Source organism: Polyodon spathula, chromosome 16 (genome assembly GCF_017654505.1).
Source record: "Polyodon spathula isolate WHYD16114869_AA chromosome 16, ASM1765450v1, whole genome shotgun sequence".
Lineage (NCBI taxonomy): Eukaryota > Metazoa > Chordata > Actinopteri > Acipenseriformes > Polyodontidae > Polyodon > Polyodon spathula.
The window spans coordinates 31974708-31996608 of record NC_054549.1 but is presented as its reverse complement, the minus strand read 5'-3'; the positions used below and the strand labels follow the sequence as shown (position 1 = coordinate 31996608).

The window sequence follows — 21901 nt, the reverse complement described above, 5'->3', positions numbered from 1 at the left end:
TGTGGTAGTTACCTAATTATAACATTGTAATTACAGAGTTTGTGCTACCTTTTTTATTTTTTACTTACTTGTTTGTTTAAAATGGAACCTGCACCCATGCACTTGTTGAAGAAGTATCTACACACAGCCATAAGAGACATAGGATGTTTGTGGTACTGGGTCTATTTATAGAACTAAAACACAGTTGCCCTAAAACTTAGCTTGCTGTATCAGTCATAACTCCAAACACTCAATCATACATTATGAGGTAAGACTATGAGGAAATAATATATCACCCTTTAGCAAAAACACCCAGAGGGATTTAGTGTTACAGTAGTGTAGATAAGTTTTATAATACATATTATAACATATGTTCTTTCATTTGATATAACAACATTAACAGCAAAAGGACATGGAACAGCTAGTAATAATAATAATAATAATAATAATAATAATAATAATAATAATAATAATAATAATAATAAAAAAAAACAGTTTCAACTAGTGCAAATATCTTACATGAATTTTTAATGTTGTTGTATGATTCTATTTGTATCTGGGATATGCTTTGCTATAACCATTTCATGGTAAGACTTCATGACTTGACCCACATGGGCCATTTAAGAATAATTTGTTGCAAAATATATGTGTGATCCCTTATGTATTTCTACACACCCCTGTGGCATATTGAGATCTGAACCAGTCAGTTTTACTTGGATTCGAACTCAGTTTTTAGAGTAAAATGTCTATTCTACACAGTGCAACATTATCATCCAAAATCTTACGGGAAGGATATAAAGGTAATCCAAGGATGAACCTACACCTGAAATGCTTTATGGATATACCAGACATTGCATTTTGTTCCATACACAGTGTAACTGCTTTAGTATTAAAACCTTAATCCAAAAGAATTCATGGGTCCTTAGGAAAGTTGAACTTGAGGGCTATTTTGAATCCATTTTCTCTGCTTCTTTTTCTTCATCTCTCCAATTTTACTGCCCAAGTGTAACTGTTCATTACCATCATTTATAGTCATTCTTCTGTCCCATTTACAAAAGGCCCTACTAATTTTATCATCTATTTTTTTTTTTGTTGCAGACAAACAGGCTGGTTTTGTTTATCCATGGAACCTAAGGAAACGTGTGCAGGGTTTCACACAAGAAGGATCTGTGAGTTTTCTTGCTACCGCGTCACCTAAAAAGACAAAATAAGAATATCGTTAGATTTTGGGGTAATGACTGTTATGCGTTTCCAAGCATGAGAACATATTACATAAGAACTTCCAAGAATCAGTATCTGATGTCCCAGTTTTCAGGATAGAGCCTCTTGGGAAAAACTCCTGTTGATTGGCTGACAGTTTTAGGGCTGGAATTTGGCACGCATGCTGATTGACGAGTTATATATCATTATATATTAATATATATATAATATATATATATATATATATATATATTTAGCTTGTATCTACTTCTCATAAAGGCAAAGAGCCTGGTGTGTGACTGATTTTGAATTAATCTGCCCCACCTTCTTAATAATTGTTAACTCTGCTTTGATCAGAAAAATCAATATTACTGCACCACAGTACAGACTATAAACAAGGGATGCATTATACATCACAAAGAAGCAATGCAAAGCAACCAAGTAGGAGAGATTTAGCTTGAAAACTGTGAGGTTTGAAACCTGAGAATTCTCATAATCATCATTTTGTCCAAGGATGCAACAAACATCTCAACACGAATCCACTAAATTAACTCAAACTCAAGTAGAATGTCAAGGTAAATTTAAAATTTTCTTAAGCATTTGGGAGGCTAGTTAAGGAGTCAAAAAAATCTTAAAGGGAATATTAGGTGTGAAAGAGTACTTTTGTTGTGCTAGGTTCTGTGCACCTTTCACCTTTTCTCAGATGCAATGTTTAGTCACTTACTTTCCGTTTGAACATTTAAATCATGATGTATCTCTCTTGCATCCAAACACTCCAGTTGTCTTTATTCTACAGAATAAACTTTGCAGTAAACTGCTGGGGCTTTTTCTCTGACGTAGTTTCCTGGTTCACAAATTAGTCCCCTGAAAAAACTGTATTTTAAACAGCGCTTTGATGTTGTCATTTTATCATATACAGTAAGAACATGAAAAAACGAGAAATCTGGCAGGTTAAAATACTTGTATACATTTATTGGACTCTACACAAATCAATTTTAAACATTGATATGAAGCTAGGAGTGTTCTCACTGGAACATAGGTGAAGATATAAAAAAAGTAAATACAGTAATCGTTGCGTATCCGCTCATCACATATCTGCCCTAACCGTTTATCCGCCATAATCAATCTCTTCAGCAACGTTAGTTTATTATTGAACAGAGAAGAGTAGTTCAGAGATTGTAGATCTTACCAAAGTTTTCGTACACTGTGTTTATGTGCTCCATGCACTTCCTTTGCTGGTAGCATCACTTGAGCTGTTCAGATATTGTAAATAAATCCTGTTCGCCTGCGGGGTGTATCAACTTCAACCTCCGTCTCGATCTCCTGCCTGTCACTCAGCAGCGAATGCACGCACCCACACGGCAGACGGCTACTCTGTCACAAGCACTAATACCCTGTATCTTTCTAAACAAGGGATTTAAGTGAGCTCACTAATAAAAGCTGAATCTAAAAACAATAATTGTGTGAATACAGTAATTGTTACAGCCGTGTATAATGGTAATTAATTTATCCACCTTTTTACATATCCACCCTTAATCTGGTTTTTCCGCAGTTGGACACGCGACAGATTACTGTATTCTATAATGGCAATTTATTGCATAAGCACATGTACAATAGTATACATATCTTGATACCACTATTTCCACCATGGAATCATGCAAAAAGATTCCCTGTGTTGGCATTGACCAGTCTCCAAATTTCTGAGGCTGAAAATGTTTGAGTTATTCACACCATCGCGTTTATTTGCTGTGTTGTTTACACCCCATGTTTTGCTGCTATTTTTGTATTCAGACTTGCGTGTGAAATATCACAGGCAAGATGGGGGAACATCTGATGATAGCAGTGCAGAATATCTTGTTCTTTATGATGGCAGCACAAGAAATATCCTGATAAAGAATATATAATTTCTAGAAAGTGCATGTCATGAGATACTGCGGCCTATTATTAAATATAGACTGAACAACAAAACAAAATCACATATCTAATTATATCCAGTAGCATACGCAGCTAAGTGGTATGTATTTACAGCAAATCAAACTGTCTAAAACGGTTTTACGTCAATCGTATATGTTAGTATACGTGTATTTTTCCCCAAGAACGTAAAACACCGTCTGTGCTGTCTGAAGTTACATCTGCGTTAACAGTACCAACTACCTGCATTTACTGTACTGTTTATTTAAAAAATAAAAATAAAAAAAACATCAGGATGCATTGAAATGATTGAGTTTGGTAGTCCTGTGTGTACTTCTAATTTTGTTGCCAATAACATTGTTGACATTGCTACCAGTAAACAATTTGAGATTATATAAATATATACAGTATATTTCATCTCTTGCACAGGATGCTGGTACTCCCCGAGGTTTTCCCATTGCTCATTATTATAGGGCAAATGCACATTCTTCTCTTTCTTTCTCTTCTTCGGAGTAATAACCATGCAGCAGCTTATTCACTGGGTTTCTAGGTTGAGTAAGCTAACTGCAACAAGACAAACCTTTTGAAGTAAAATAACGTCTACACCTACTGCAAAGTTGGTTGCTTGATTAAGCCAAAGCAGACCTTCTCTGTATTTGTAATTTCTGTCTGCACTGTTACCAATTTAAATTACAAACCTTTATTTTTTAAATCTCTGTGGGTCTGGCAGCCATAATGCATTTAATTAATGCAAGAGATGTTCAGCTGTTCCTCTAATCAACTTGCAATTGCTCTCTTAGTGTTTTTCTACTTTTCAGAACTGTTGTTTTATATTTCACCTGCGAATAAACAACACCTGATCAATTGAATCATTCACCAACAGGCTGTGTATTAACTTTCATACTTCCAACAGAGAACAAAGGGCATGAAGTGGCGTCATTTAAATCCATGTATCTCTAATGAGTGACTCATTTACACTTTAAAAGTCAAATTATCATAAATATCAGGAGAGCTGAATATAGTTGGTAACATAAAATGTCTCTTCAAAACAATCTTTTTTTCTTATTTTAAAGGATATGTGATATCATTTACATTTCCATACTAACAGTACAATGTCGCATATCCGCCCCCCCTGTGGACTGAGGTATATGTGAAAAAGTCGGATTTGCGAACATCTATAGAAAACGAGATTAATTAGGCTACAAATACACAGTGTTGCAATGCGGTTTGCTATAAGCCAACGCTATGCAAAGCTTTTTTTAAAACAAAAATACAAAACCAAACAGTAAATGCACAGTATTCTGCAAATGATGGCATCTTTCTTAACTTTAGAAGTCCCTGCCTCCCTGGTTCTGTTTTCTTAATATCTCTGTCAGGGTACTTTGAGCTCTTTCTTGATATTGCCAAAAGCCGATAAGCAGCTCGGTTTAAATATTGCTTCGGCTACTTTAAACAAAGAGCCAGTCAGCATTGTGTTTATGAATTTGCTTTGTTTAATTCAAAATGCATTTAAAAGCTACAACAAAACCCTGCCAATATCTGCAAGCGTGCTCTCCATCATATAAACACATTGCACAAAAAAATAAAAGCTTTCTCGACTAATGTATTGAAACATCACTGACACACACACAGCCGGCCTCTCTTAAAGGGGAATGCACCAAAAGGTTGATTGCTATAACGCTTTCTTTCTGTTTCCATCGCGGAAGCTGCATTTGCTGCCAATGCCATTACTCTCATAGCCTACTTTTGATATTTATTTATTTAGAGAGGTGGTTAATTGATCAGGGCAGTTATGTGATCGTTGGATATGCAACGTTCCTCTGTATTTAATTTCTTACCTGTTTGGTGAGATGCGTGCTCCCTATCACTTACTATTGTTGTTTCGGCATTGATCTTTTTTTACTATGGTAGCTAAAAAGTACCCTTTTACACCACTTCTGTTATAAAATTGTGGGGAAAAAAAAGATAGAAGGAATATAATTATGGTATCAATAATTCCAGTGCTTACGTAACACATAACTGTGATAGCATGTAACTGCCTCCTGTGTAGTGCCACTGAAGACTGCTGTACTGAACTGATCTAGCTGTGGTTTTCATGTCTTACCTTCGTTGTCTTGACCTTGTTGCCAGTGCTGCAGGACCACCCTGTGAGATCGGGCAGCACTTTACACTCCTCGCCGTCTTGACACGGATGCATTTGACACCACCACTTCTGCAGCACTATGGAGGCTAACACATAAAAAATGCTTTAATAAACTTTACAATACTGCCAGTAGCAGGGAGAAATGAATTCAGATTCATTTCTCCCTGAAATAACTTTACTTATATATATATATGAAATTGCAAAAATTACACTCTTACACTCTTGGCTACTAAGGTTGAAATCTACATTAAATGCATTTGTTTTAAACTTCACTGGTCTGTGGATCAGTTTCATATTGTTTTAAAGCTGCAAAAGATATTCAAGTAGATGGAGGAATGCAATGGCCACTTGCTTGTTTCAATAGTTACCTAGCTAATCACAGAAAATAGGTTAACACTAAAGACACACAATCCCTCTTGGTGTTGTGCCTAATTTAAATATTTTACAATTAAAATTCTACACATAACTCCACAGACATGCTTGATATGCTTGTGTCTAAAAAACTGATTTGTTTTGTTGTTTATCTTTATTACAAACATTTATCTGATTCACTAAATTGAGACCAGCCAATTATATACAGTATGCTGTTACACAGAGACAAGGCTATGGTCTTATAGTTTTGTTTTTCAAAGATTCACATTGATAAACAGAATTAGTGAAACAAAAACTTCTTAGCATGCCCTATAAAGATAAGGTTCAAAGAATTAGTATAATCACAAAAGTGATTTATGGCTACAAAGACCTGACACACAGGATGCTAGCGCAGTATTGTATCTGATTTAGTTCAGCATATCCACTGGATGTAGTTTACTTCTGGGAATATTCCAGCACAGCTAATGAGCTCTTGAGGTGAAATGTGCAAAATGTCAGAACTGTGTTCCATATTTAGTCTGCTGGAATTTACTGGACTGGTAAAAACACACAGAAATGTCATTGATTGTGTCAGGATGAAAGACGTTGCCAAGACTGACAGCTTATGCAATTTTTGAACTTTCCGACTGACAAATGTTATCTCACATTTGAAAAAATGAAGACACCATTTATTTATCTTCATGCAGCACACAGAATGCATGCCTATATCCGTTACGAACGACAACAAAAAAATAAACACATTATAATTATATTTGATATTTTATGAAATAGAAAAAACTCTCCCAAATGGGTTTTTAATTACCGGCAAATTGAACACTGGGTTTGAACAAGACCACTTTATTGTATTGTGAGTTTCCAATACCTGTTTTATTTTTTTCAAAACTTCAACAGCATTAAATGGTTTTGAAATCAAACCAAAAAATTTCTTTGCCTTTTTTTTGTTGAAATATTTGTGACATCAAGTGGACAGTCTTATTACTACAATCGTTCGACATACTAGCTCTACAGAACAGAAAACACATATAACAATGATAACAGCAGTGAAGTGTGTTAGAACTTAGTGTCTATATTAAATTATGTATAAATGCAGTAAGAAATGCCATGTATGTTAAAAGCATATATATACACTGAGTGTACAAAACATTAGGAACACCATCCTAATATTGAGTTGCACCCCCTTTTGCCCTCAGAACAGCCTCAATTCATCAGGGCATGGACTCTACAAGGTGTCGAAAGCGTTCCACAGGGATGCTGGCCCATGTTGACTCCAAGGCTTCCCACAGTTGTGTCAAGTTGGCTGGTAGTTGATCTGTACTCCGAATAACTCGTTCCATCTCATCCCACAGATGCTTAATTGGTGACTGGGCAGGCCACTGCAGTTAGCTGAATTCACTGTCATGTTCGTGGAACCATTCTTGGGCAATCCTAGTCTTGTGGCATGGGGCATTATCCTGCAGAAAAAATCCATTAGCATATGGATACACTGCTGCCATGAAGGGATGCACCTGATTGGCAATGATGTTCAGATATCCTGTGGCATTCAAACGTTGCTCCACTTTTAGCAATGGGCCCAATGTGTATATATATTCGTATGAGCTTAACATGCAGCCTACAGCACTCAGTATTCCCAGGTGGTCTCCCATCCAAGTACTAACCAAGCCCAACATTGCTTTGCTTAAGCATTGCATGGTAAGTTCGATTTGAAGAGCTTTTTGCCATCACGTTGCCCAGGGGTCACTACAAGGAAGTAGCTCTTCTTGTGTGACATGAAAACACACTCCACACCATCACACCACCACCACCAGCCTGCAATGTTGACACAAAGCATGATGGATGCATGTACTCGTGTGTTTTTCTCCATACCCTAGTCCTCCCATCAGCATGAAACAGCAGGAACTGGGATTCATCAGACCAGGCAATGTTTTTCCAATTTTCCAATGTCCAGTGTATTCATTCCTTAGCCCACTGAAACCGCAGTTTCTTGTGGTTTGCGGAAAGAAGTGGAACTCTGTTAAGTCATCGGCTGCCATACCCCATTCGTGTCAAGGTCCGAAGAGTTGTGCATTCTTTTATGGGTCTTTCAGCACCAATGTTGTACTGGACTGTCAGTTGACTAACTATAGCCGTCTGTTGCTCTGCACAACTCATGTCAGCCTCCTTTGGATTCTTTCATCATTTCATTTTCGACCACTGGCCTGCCATTAGCTGGATGTTCTTTGGGTGGTGAACCATCCTTCATACACATGGGAAACTACTGAGCATGAAAAACCCAGAAGCATTGCAGTTCTTGACACACTCAAACCGGTGTGCCTGGCACCTACTAAAATACCCTGTTCAAAAGCACTTAAATCTTTTGTCTTGCCCATTTACCCTCTGAATGGCACACATACACAATACATGTCTCAATTGTGTAAAGGCTTAAAAATTGTTCTTTAGCCTGTCTCCCCTTCATCTACACTGATTGAAGTGGATTTAACAGATTACATCAATAAGGGATCATAGCTTTCACCTGGATTTCATGGAAAGAGCAGGTGTTCCTAATGTTTTGTACACTCAGTGTGTATATATATATATATATATATATATATATATATATATATATATATATATATATATATATATATATATATATATATATATATATATATATATATATATATATATATAAATATGCTGGTACCTACAGTCTGTGCTGTATTGTAAAGACCAACCAAGAAATGTACTTCCTCTGTTAGCAAAGTGAACATTAAAGTTTAAAGAGAGTGCAGGTTACACACATTGCTACACGTCATGCAATACATGTTATCAGTTGTACATGGAAGGATGAAACCGCTTATTGACGATTCTCAAAATAGGATTCTATTGTATGGATCAAGCCATTCCAGTTGCTCAATCTCATTGTTGAGCACTAAAATCCATCTCTTTCAAGAATGATAGTCACTCTAGGTTCAAGTGTAATAGGTTTGTAAAATTTAACTATACTGATATGCAACTTTATTGTTTGACATAATTACAAATGAAGAAAGCCTTAATAAGAGTGGGCAGATTTTAAATATACTACAGTTTAATCCTGTATAGAGTTAAGCACCAAGTCTCTTAGATACTAATCTAAATCCATTGAACGTATTGTATTGGATTATGTCTGCAGCTTTAACAAAACGTCAAAAAACCTTGAAATGACCTGATAAAGATTGGTATTGATCTGTACCAGTAATACTGAATTTGACACAGATTAATACAATGTAGATCAGCTGAGCCACAGTATCTTATCTTTGGCTCAAATTGAAATGCAATATAATAATTATGTAATTATGTACTTTTCTTCCTATTTTTTTAAATATTTTTATAATAAGTGTTGGAAATTTGAAGGGAAAAAAAAAGATTTGTAGAAAGGTTGAAGCTATTACAGAATACTATAGAAAGGAATGGTGCAAGCACCCTCCACTGGCCAAAGTGTTACGGCACTTTAAAAAGTGGTACTGCATAGCCAAAAAAATCACTGAAGGAATGTGCAAAATAAGAAACTGATAAAAAAAAAAAAAAAAAAAAAAAAGTCAGTTTTTTGCATTGTAAAATTTTATATTTTCGTACACACAAGTTTTGATGTGAATGTCCATCACATAACCGAAAGATATTGGCTTTCTATAATATATATATATATATATATATATATATATATATATATATATATATATATATATATATTTTTACTCCTTTAAATTAATTATGGAATCCTTTAAAAATATAAAAAAAAGCCATTTTAATTGTAGATAGTGTAGTCTTTCTGATAACTGAGCTCAGTTTTACCTTGACAGATCAGGAAGGTCCAAACATGGTCACTAATCTGTTCAATAACCCAGGTTCAAACTAAGGATCACTTTAGAACCACTGTAGTGTAGTGTATACTTGTCCTGGCCTAGAGGTGAAATTTGGGTTCCTACATTATTAGCATTAGGTTCTCTTCCTGCTTTTTTCCCTCTGCAGTAAGCCACAAGGCTTGAGTGCAGCTAGACCACTGGAGTGCAACAGAGCTAAAGCACAGACAAGTATTGGCACCAGTAAACAACAGCAACTTTTACTGCTGTAACATTCTTTGAATTATGTGCATTGAAGTGTACAATCTAAACAAAGAGCCCGGGATCTTCAACAGAAGAAATGGGTTATACAGGGTAAGGAATTGACTTTAATATGTTGGTTACGACTCAAATATTATTATGAAGCTCTGTTACACATGTTAAACCCCACTTTAAATTGTCATAGAATCTCCTGGTCTATTCAGTACAGAGCAAAAGGAGGCTGTGAAATGATGCAGGTGGAAAATAAAGGGTCTGCATCTCAAATCTGATCACAGAAAAGTTGAAAGAGAAGTTAACATAAATAATAAAGTTAGTACAAAAGTATGAAAATATAAATTTATGCAGGAATCTATGGTTCTCGTGAAATACACCTGAAACCAGTACCTGAAAGAATTTCTGAAATAACCCTTAAGCAAAATAGTTAGAAAAGCTATAAAGATGCAATCCACTTTTGCAGCGCTGTTATACTTCTCTCAAGAACAGTATCATTTTTCAGTAGTTACTTGCTGAAGCACCAGTATGTTACTGTTCACTATACATTGGCATTTAAACTGTCTTTTACTGCTGTTCCCTTATTTGTCAAAGGGCTGGGGATTTTTAAAAGCCTTGGCTGCTTAAAATGACACATACAGGAATGCACTTTTGCCAGTTTGTGAACGCTGATGATATTAAAATGCAGACTTTTGTTCCCAAGAGAACCATGGCACTTTAAAAAGGAAGACACAATACAACTATTCTTCAATCTTCCCCATAGAGGTCTGCGTGCACACCTCAGAATTTACCTAAACACCCAATATCATTGAGTCCTGGGCCTCAATCTAGCAGACTGGTAGTGTAATTGAGCTTTGGTTTATTTAAAAAACGCCATATATTTATCGAGATGTGATGAGGATGCTCATGAAAAACCCTTAAACATTTACCTTCTACACATGAAGGCCTTGCTCTCGTTGTACCTGCAACCTGTCCTGGAAAGCAAGAGCACTTGACCGTTTGGGATCGCTCCTCGATCTTATTTTTATTGCAGCACCGGTGTATAGCAACAACTTCACAAGTCCCCTGTTTGACCTGGTGATAGCCTGAGAGAGAAACAACAATTGAAATATGTAGTGAAACAATGCACACTACAACAAACCATGCACCTACAATCCAAAGAATTATTCTTTTCATAAAGATGTATTTATTTATTTCAGAAGCCTTCAACTGGTATGTTGCATTGTTTTTTTTTTCAAAAGGCTATCTGCATTTATTCATCAACTAATGGTTCAAGTTATTAAATATAAATGATGTTAATTAACATAACAGTATATTGGGAGTGCAACCTATCTATTTGTTATGGTTATACAGAAATTAAAATAAATCCATGTGCTAATTAACATCATTAAATTAGGAATTATGTGGAAGAGTACGGTTTTAGCTAACAGATAATGGTCGCTATACAAATCACCTACAAATAACCACAGAGACCACTTTGGATCTTACACATGACGGCAAAGAAAGATGGCTCTTTACAGTGGATGAACCGCAAATGTGAAATTATATAAAAGCGGTTTATATTTTAAATGAATTCAAATAATAACTAGAACCAGGCGAGTGGAGTGAGAAGGTATGGTTAACAGCCTACAGTCTGAAAGAATGGAGGTTTGTATGTGAAGAGCTACTGGAATAAGGGAAGGGAAATGTAACAAAGTCTTTGAACATAGTAAAAGCAGTGGCGTGTGAATTACAATGTGAGCCATGCAAGCATGGTGTAAATCCTGTTCATGGAAAGTTGACAGAGACCCATAGCACTAAATTGGCCTTTGATCTCCCACAGGGTTGAAGAGGGATAGTTTGTTTCATCACACTCCACTGACCACTACTGGTCCTGACTGAGACCTCCCTGGCTGGGCCCTTGACTGCAGGGATCAGCAGATTGGGGAAAAAGTACTGTAGGTATCAGTACATAAAACTACGTACATATGTTCCGTATTCATTTTACCTGTTTTAATACTGTCACAAATATAAACCCAACCTTCACCCCAAAAAGCTTTTCATGATCATACAGTAGCCCTCGCTAAACCGGACATGTTTGTCCGACATGCGGAGGTGTCAGGTTTAAAAACAATACAATAAAACCGCACACAAATACAACAGAATGTTCAGTCTAGTGCTCCCAAAATGCAGGGAAAACCAGAATGTCATAGAAGTGTCACTGAGCACAACTGGCAACGCACAAGAAAAAGCAGACTGGGAAATGCCAGTAACAATTGCGACTGCTTAAAACATGCTTTCAAAAGCTCTTAACAAACTGATGCAATTGTAAGTGTCGCAGTTGCCGCCAGCTTTAGTACATCTCATTAGAATATTTGAGAACCCTCATTTGCACTATCTCCGCCCCCTTCTTGTGAATTTATGCAGGAACGCCCATAATTTCATATTCATCTAAGGTTGAACTGCAAAGAAAAACTGCTGCCGCAAAGCATTCCCTAAAATGTTGCTAACAGAATTGAGTTTGTTTAGTACATTTCACCCTAGACTTCCGACTCGTTTGCAGCTGGTTTGCGACCATTGCGACAGGCGCAAAACACTTTAGTACATCTACCCCTAAGAGTTATGCCCAACAACTTTCAAAAGTATACACCACCACAAACATTTGGCAAATGCCTCATTAATACATCTCATTGATAACAGCCTAATTAATAGCATTTCATTTACATTTAATCAGTGATAATACTGTAATTGAACAAGGAGTATGACTTCATCATTCAGTCACTGTATGTATGCTACTACACAACAGGCCCACAAGTAAAGGAGGTAACAACTATAAATACAGGCAGTGACATGAACGTTCATTTAATTCAGGCCAATTCTTGAGAGGGCCTCGCATCTTAAACCCTGAGCTGGTGTGTTTCACACATTTTCTCATGTGAAAGGCTTTTCAGCAAACCACACCCTCCAATAACACTTCATTGATATTAAATACAGGTTTAAACTGTACTTGTATTTATTTTGCAAATTCACAATCAGTGCTTGACAAAATTTTGATAGACATAATAGACCTCTTGATAACACAGAAAAAACAAGACATATTTTACGAGCACGGCAACATTTAACAAGCTCTTGGATAGCTGTCAGCTCAGGCTACTCCATTTGTATTCTACGCACACAGAAAAAGCCATGTATATATAGTGGAAAATGGGTCTTCCATATTTCTGTTTCTGTACTTCTAATACGAATATTTGAGCAATAAGATTTGCAGGAGAATAAACAACAGAGTGTGGTACAGAGGCAGAACATTATAACTTTTCTAAAATAAAGATGAGCGAGATTGTTTTCAAAACAGCAAAGTTATAAAAACAGAACAGCTGCCATTTTCCAGGGTGTCTGTGCAAACTGTGACTGCACCAGCTTGACATTACCTGAGTTACTGTACAACACTCACAGGTTTGGTCTATGTGTACAGTAATCATCCCTGCTCCTGATAACATTGTCATCAGAGGAGAGTCTTAAAAAATGACAGGCTTTCAACGGAAACCTATGACAAATAAAGTGGTCAAACCTTACCTCGAAAACAGTTGTATTCTTTTGAATGTATGCAGATCGTCTATTTTCAGTTTCTAAAGACATATGTTTTTTCTTAAATACTTTTTAGTAGTGTCCACAAGTTTTATACTTATTGATGACAGGTGCAACCGTACAGGTTCTGACAAGTACATTGTAAAAAGACCATTTCACTGAAGTAAACCTATACTAATACATTATATATTTACAGTCTTATCCAAATCTATTCACACATTTAAACATAAAGGTATCTGCATTTAGTTAGAAAATGACCACTTGTGATTGTTAAGATCTACTTAATTATATTTAAATTGAATGGCATTACTTTACATACTCTCAAATCTGTTTTTAATCATAATGTCTAGAATGCTTTCAACCAACTAAAATCATAGTAAACATGCTGGACAACTTCACAAAGACAGCTACTTCAAAGTGAAATCAGAGGCATAATTTTTCTAAAAAGAGGAAGACACCCATTGAAGCTACAGGACACCACTATTCTTAAACGTATTTCTGCTCTTGTAATAATATGGGTGTGTTTCTCTTTTCAGAAAAAAAAAAAATTGCCAGTAACATGTGCACAGTAATTTATTACATTTATCTCCAACACTAAAAGAATGTGTGCCAAAGATTTAGAATTGTATTTAAAAATAACTCAATTGCAGCTTTTTAATTCTGCCTATCGAATGCAATACCACTGCTCAAGTCTTCTGCAAACAGTCCTAATCCTCCATCTTTCCATTATACAGCTTTTGTTTTGGTGAATGACCTTTTTCCATCACAGAGGTTTAAATGTGTTTGCCTTTTTCTCTCTAAAGCCATTTCGCTGATTCCACGGACTAAAAGCAGCATTTCTTTATTCTCCTCCTGTTTTTTTCATCCCAGCAGTTTGTAGTCCTATCTCCTCAGCTATCTATAGTGGTCATGGATTACTCTTTATCCTGCCTGTCCCCAGTGTGGCTAAGCATTCTGTTATGTGTGTAAACCTACCATAAAATGAATAAAAAAGCACGTTTTACCAGATAGATGTTACATAAGACTTGACAGAGTGAGCTGCACTGCAGAAATGTTGGTCTTTGTTTATCTATTTAAGTACAAAGAAGCAAAATATGGCTAAAAAAAAAACACAATGATTTTTTTTTCTACATTACAACACTTTGCATATCAGATAGACAATATATCCAGTTTTTCATATTTTACAAAACCAAACTAAACATATTTTCAACTTGTTAAAATACACTGTGAACATGCATAAAATGCATTGACGAATATATATTGTATAAGAGTCACGCTAGTTCAAAATTTAACAACATTCATCACAAATGTCAGTAATCTCTTTCAATTACAAATAAATAAATAAACAATAATTTTTATTTATTTTTATTTTTTGGGGGAGCAATTTATGTTGAACATACTATAAACGTGTCATTGCCAGCAAGTAAGCACAGGTTGACTTTATAGCAAGAGTAAGCTTAGAAAATAAGTTTTGATAACCTTGAATAAACCATAGAACCATAGAACCACACTTAATTACCAGGCTGCGAGCTGGTGGGGGTGTCAGCATAGTCTGAAATGACCGCGAGTTCTGATCCGTTTCACTTTTCTGTTTGGTTTGTTTGTTCTTATCACCGCAGCTTTTTGACAACATGGGAAGCAAGTGAAATTTTACAAAGCAGGGCTGTACTGAGGTCAAACCAGGCCCTGGGAAAGGGGCATAACATTGTTAAAACAAAGGCGGACAGTGAACCTGCTCTGAAGATACATATTGTTGAGTGCTTTGTGATAAGCAAAAGGCTGTTAAAAGTGATTCCCCCCCCCCCCCCCCCTGTATTTGGAGATCTATAATAGATGGGCAGGTGGCCTAAGGTTATCACAAAAAAAATTGAGCAGAAACATGGCTTTAAGCTGGAGATAGGCCAATGTATGGATATTTTCTGTTAGAAAAAATACAAAGGACTTCAAGCAATAGAGCAGTGCAAAACCACAAAGAAAAGGCCCTATAAATTCTCATTTGTAAACCAGACACTAAGGTTACACGAGGAAGCTCTGACCAAGACGTAAGAAAATAATACTTTGCAGAACACCAGATTCATTCATTTCAGCCTGACTTACCAAGTCGTGTTGTCCCTGCTGTACCCCCTCAAAAAATAAAATTGCTTTACAAACACAAACTGTATAACCGTGCAGATATATATAGCACAAATATTACAGTATATCTAAAACTGTAATAACTTGCAGTCAAACGCAGGAGACCTTCTCATCTCCTCAAATGCAAGAGTAAACTAATTACTTAGATGTAATGCGCTTGTACATTTTAGTCTTGACCTCTGAAATGAAGTACATGAGGTTTGTTGCTACGCATTACGTACTGTCTGTACAGCAAGAATTATTATTATTATTTTTTTTTTAATACCCTTTATTGACTAGGCCAGCCTTTTGTACTACCAATCATTACCGCTATCAGTGTGATAGCACAGAATGCAGAGGGACTTTGAGGCCAGAGGAGTTAAGTGTAACTATCTGCTCATTTTTTTTTTTATCAGCAGACTACATCTGAACCAAATTACACTTAGTCATGCTAAGCATAGATGCCTTTGAAAAAGAAAAATGAGAATCAAGTACTCTTCCGTGGATAGCTTAAGAATACCCTGGGGCAGAGCGGGCGTCTGTTGAGGGACATTTTAAGTAGGCCTACTTAGAAAACAATATATGCCCATAGAGACCGTATTTAGCTGCTGTTTCATGGCTCCTGCTGGAAAAAAGCAAGGTGTCATCATCAGTGGTATAAACATACTGAACAGCAACATGTCCTGTTACGTTTAGTGGCACTCACACACAAACACTCTAAATGTCACTCTTATAGAGAAGAAGAATATGAAACAGAATCATTATTAATGTTATCTCACAGACTGGCATGTGCACAAATTCAAAGGCCGAACCGTCCCAATTTAAGTGTGGTACAGTGTTTGATAGAGCCCTAGCCACACTATAAAACGACAGCTCAATCGTGCACTTCTATTTTCCAGATCCCCAATTGGACAATGCTGTGATCCAATTGAAATATGAGAAAGGTGGGACCCTGTCACTCAGCCCCATGCCCTCAGCAGTCACACAAGATATTTTTTTCATGTATAATGAGTCTATTTTTTTTTTAATAACATATTATTAAATGTGAAAAAAGCAAACAAAAACAAAAAAGGATATAAATAATGGATCCCATAAAACTAACGAAAACTGTAAGTTGGTACAAACCGTTAAAGTCAGCATCTTGCACAACAGCTTCAGAACAATTCCCATTCTCCAAAACGAAGGCATTCCCATTGTAGACATGGCATGCCTTGTGGCTGTGATGCCACACTACAAAGTGCTGTAGCTTTCCACTGACTTAATTAGGTCACCGGGGGCAGGAGTCATTTTAACAGGCAAAGATAAGAAAGGTACAGCCCTACACAATCTGACAGTTCATGATATCAATTTACAATAGATCACTTTTAATAGTGCATATGCTGACGCCTCAGAATCAGTTTCATTTGACATATTCTGAAATTGATAAGGACAGCTATAAACTATCAGCGATTCAGGTAATATGTACTGCAGAGACTGTACACTGTAAGTTATGGAAAGAAACTATTAAAAACTAGACTGCTAAACTGGATTAGGAAAGAAATACTAGTTGTGTTAGCTTATTGAAATAAGGTTAGTTCATCACACATCTAAAATAAATCTCAATAGGCTAGTCCTTACTTGATAATACATAGTGCAACAGATTTTACAACAGTTATGGTATTGCAAAAATTTATGACTCAAACCCCTATTGGGAAATCAGAAAGCGCCCACTTGCCGATGTATGGCATAAAGTCTTTGTCATGAGACAACATCAGTCAGCTCCCATAAAATCAATACTTTGGTGTAAACTCTGCATATTGAAATTATTTGTATGTTAACATTTTGCATTCCAAGATTGAATAAATGCTTGAATTTGCAAGTGGGAATTGTTTTAAACCCTAAACATTTTAACCATAAACCAATGGATGAATTATTGTATAATTTATCATCCAAAACCATATCTTTATTTTGTCAATAACTGAACTGCCAGTTATGCAAGCCAGACATTTTACATTTGTCAACATTATACACTGAAGTGACCCATATTGAGGTACGAGGATCAAGATATTACAAAAATAAAATATTGGGCCAGACTGGACTTGTAAACCAAATAGTGCTCTAAAAAAACAAAATGATTAGACACTAATGAGATACTACTGTTTTCCAACAAGATCATGGGGATTCATACTCTTTCAATGCTTTTCAATTAAAACCAAATCGCAAACTGAAAGTCTACAGTTTTGGGAGCACATTCAAAGTTATGGTAAATAAGTAAGCAAACAGAAAAGCAGTTTTTTTGTTACTCTACAGAGTGCAATATTTAATAAGCAACTCATATTTAAGAAGGGATGTAACCACTAGAGCGAGTCATTTTATCTCCATCCTTTTTCATCTCCTAGTAATTTAAATCTGATTTCTGTTCCTCTGTCTTCTTATCAAGCACTAAACAACATCACAAGATGCTGTCTCTGCTGCAAATGATTTTGCTCGCTTCATTCCTTGCAAACTGTAATGTCTCCTGTGCCTCATCAATCACCCTGACATTATCTCAGTTTAACACCCTGAATTGTCAAAATCAGTAAGTTTATGCAAATCTAACAGGTTGTTCTCATGGCTGAATGGCTCTGAAAAGGAGCTTCATTTATACGCAAATCTCTTCCAAATAATATGCACCCTCCGTACCTTCTCAGTCATGTCAGTCTGGAATAAAGGAGCCTAATACTGGTTGTTTAGTACTTAATAGTATTAATTTTGTTTTGACACATGGTCCAGTGATATCAATACATTTGAATGCACTATGCTTCTTCAGAGCATCTTCTTGTGTTCTACAATGACTTACTGTACATTGTATGTCTGCCTTTAAACGGGTAGCAAGCTACATTCTGACACCTACGATACAGCTCATTTAAACTGGCGTTTAATATGTTCATGTTTATACAGGTACAGGCTGGTCAACGGAAATAAGAAAAAGATTGTCAAGAGTTAAACTGGCTTGCTTGCATAGGGCAGAATCTATTCCACTTGAACAATAAGATGTTTTCATTTTTTGTTTGGAAAAGGTAACCTTGCTCATGTGAAAATGTTCAGATTTCAGCCAAGCACTGTGGAGACTGATATGATGTACTGTACTGGCACTTACTGTACTTGTAAAAGATGTTGAATATCTTATAGATTTCAGCCTGGATTTCACCCCAGGCTTATTAAAACAGAGGTCCATGAGGGCTGGGTTGGACTGAAATAGTAAAAATGTCTAAACACACCTGCCTTTCCCTTCTGACACCCATAGACTGAACCCTCAGCAAAAATTGTTACAAGATAAAATTCATGCTTTTTTTCTACAGTGCCAACTAATACAGTGGACAGATCAACTGACTTTTTAATACAATAGTAAATTCCATCCTGTCTTTATCAGGAGACAGCTTAATTACACAAGTATGCAAGGAACTTTGGATAGGTGACCAAAGCTTTTTATGTTACTCCACCCATATTGCTTTTCCACTTTGAAAGTGGGATATAGTGTTCAGTCTTCACCAATGATTGCCAGTGAGGCTAAACTACGATTAAATGGGACTGAACCAGAACATGACATATTTTACATTAATTATTATAACATTAAATTCACAGAACAAAAAAACTATTTGCAAAATGTCAGTAACACGTGTTCTACTTAGGCTTACACATATTAATGAATTGAACTTGAACTTAAATTAATGAGTACCAGTTTCAAACACTAAACACTGCTTCAAATATACAACAGCTGTTTTCAGGTTCTGAACAGGCCATGTTTTGTCTTTTAGAGCCACCTCGTGGAAATATAAAATATTGCAAGGGAACAAAGAGGGAAAACAATCTAAGGCATAATACAGTGCAAAACAATTCAGGCCTGACTACATTAGTAGATACAGCAATAGGTTACAGTATTTTAATGTAATTATGTTGAAGGAAAAATACATTTATTTAACAATGTTTTATATTGTACAAAATACATTAAATCTGTAAATCTATGCACATCTTTGTCTGGTTTAAATACAGATGTATGATTCATGCACTGTGTTTTATAATACAGATAGTTGGAGATTCAGACTACAAAAACATACAATTCCAGAATATGCACAGATGTTTAAAGAAAATGTGTAATATGGTATTATTACAACCCTTAAGTCCTGAATTAATTTAATTTCATGTATATAATATATTATCTTAGTAAAAAAAAAACAAATCAAATCAAGTCTGATATGCTTGTGAAACACATATATATATATATATATATATATATATATATATATATATATATATATATATATATATCAAAGTCTTTTAAAGCCTACCCCCTACTGGATCCACAGAACAGTACATGTGACCTTCAAAGTGCGTCCAGACTGAAATATGGTCCAATTAACATATTCTGCATTATCCTCTGAAACTTTGGAGCCTGAAAGTTGTTTAATTTTTAAAAAGAAAACCAACAAAGTATCAGTCACTTGCACTGTAATGCTACAGGCGTTTAAATGTTGATTAATCACATTGTTATAAAGAAAAACATTGATATTAGGATGTATTTTACATATAGTTAATAAATCAGCTTTTTTTTTTTTTTTTTTTTTTAAGTGATTGCTTGAACTCATGGCACACTAAATAATTTACATGACTTGGTCATTTCATAGGGAAGAACAGGATGAGGAATTATGCAAACCAGAATCAGTTTGCTTGTGGGTGCCAATTAGTCGCTAGCCATGAACTTAATTTTAGCCACCACGCACCTTTTTGGGTTGTCTTCCATTACCTAAAGTCATACATATTAATATGCTTATTACTGAAGTTGGATCTCATCAGTTTTCTTTTTCAAAGCATTGTGCTTGGTTCAGTGCATTACAGACTGAATCACAGAAACACAGACGGATGACATGTGAACAAAATCACAGATCGGACCACACTTAAAATACTTCAGATGGTTATTTTCCTTTCTTTTAGGGACCAACATGTTGAGGATTATTGCTGTTATTGGTCAATGAAAATATATCACATTATTAAAATTGCCCAATTTCCTCTAATTAACTTTTCTTTTGTACTTCGATGCATAAAGAACATTTGTCTAGCGAGTTGAAGAGAACACAAGTCACATGCTTTAACTCTTGTTTTTATTGTGGACTTATTGTTTTTCAGACCTGTTCAGAAACAACTGTTTATTTATTTCGCTGTGCACTGAAAGCCATGGCACAAAAATAACAAGTCCTTCGTTAATTGGCCCCTGATGCACTTAATAAGAAGTGAGGACTTTACCTGTCTGTCCTCTGGGAAAGTGGTTTGCAGCGGACATCAGCTTACAGCACACAGCTAACATGTAGACCAGCAAGAGCCAGTAGGACAGTTTTACTGTTCTGGTGTGAAACATCATCCTGAAGAACAAACCCTGGAAATAGATTTAAAAGAAATAATACTGTCAACTTGCTAGCAAATCCTGTGGTACAGCCAAAAAATACTCTATACCAGGTTATAAACTGTATTTCAGAACATAACCCATATCCTGTGTATATCACGGAAATGAAATTGGTTAAACCCTTCGTAAAACACTCGCCACATGTATAATGCACATTTTTTATACACTACTTTAAAAAAATAAATAAATAACTTACTATATATACTCAACTGTAAATCAAGTGTGCTGTTCACCTTATATATAATATGTAACCCTTATAAAGCACACAGAAGTGCTCCCATAATTGTTAAAGGGTCAGTGTTACATTCTTAAATATGGTAATACTGTTTTATTACAATTTTGCAGTATACTCGTGGTCAAGGTAATATACCCAGCAGGAAGAGTTCGATGCTCAAAGACTATTGCTGCTTTTATAAAATGGAGTTGATACTGTATCTGGTGCTTCCTCAAATATTTCCCTGAATATGGTCTTTGAATACGATAACATTTTATTTATTTTTTTTTTTTTAATTAAAGTTTCCTATAAATTTAACTTAACCCCCGTCCCCCGTCCCCCTATTTTTTTTTTGCCTTTTTGCATCCATTAGTCCTCGCAAGCGTGTTTCTTGAACAAAACAGCAGATTAGCATAGAAGAAAGGGAGAAAAATTGACTCACTAAAATAAAATGCGGCTGAAGGTACAGATTAAAAACAAATTTAAAGGTCCACTTAGTTAGTCTATAGGGAATGCATAATGAGCAAGCATGGGTTGTAAAATATAATCCCCAGTGTGGAGTCTGACCTCACAGCTCGGAACAACTACTTATACAAGCCCAGGAGAACAAAAACAGTTTTATTAAGAGAAATACCTTGCATCTTTGTATTCTTTACAGAATTATTATAACAAAGCATTAGTACTTTTAGCCCTTTAAACCCTGTGTAGTAGTACAGCATACTTGGCTTTCTTTAATAATTGTTACAAAAGCTTGTGCTTTTTAACAAAAAACTTCTTCTTCTACAGTTCCAAAATGTTTAATACACAGCCTGCAGAATTGTTTCCCATTACAGATTGGATTTGCAGAAATCAAGGTAACAATCAAGGTGAAATATATGGTAGCTTTAATATGAGTATGTTTTATGTGTAAGTGTTTTAATAAT

At 35.6% G+C, this 21901-nt stretch overlaps 1 protein-coding gene across 1 annotated transcript; it reads right to left on the bottom strand.

Moving 5' to 3' along the window:
* Positions 1-1161: 1161 nt before the first annotated feature.
* On the bottom strand, positions 1162-20730 carry LOC121328323 (chemokine-like protein TAFA-4). Its single transcript, XM_041272943.1, has 4 exons — positions 20608-20730; positions 10602-10757; positions 5195-5319; positions 1162-1173 (listed from the first exon to the last, which is right to left on the bottom strand). Exons 1-4 carry the CDS (start codon positions 20720-20722, stop codon positions 1162-1164), a joined length of 408 nt encoding a protein of 135 aa, XP_041128877.1. The 5' UTR covers positions 20723-20730.
* Positions 20731-21901: the final 1171 nt, after the last annotated feature.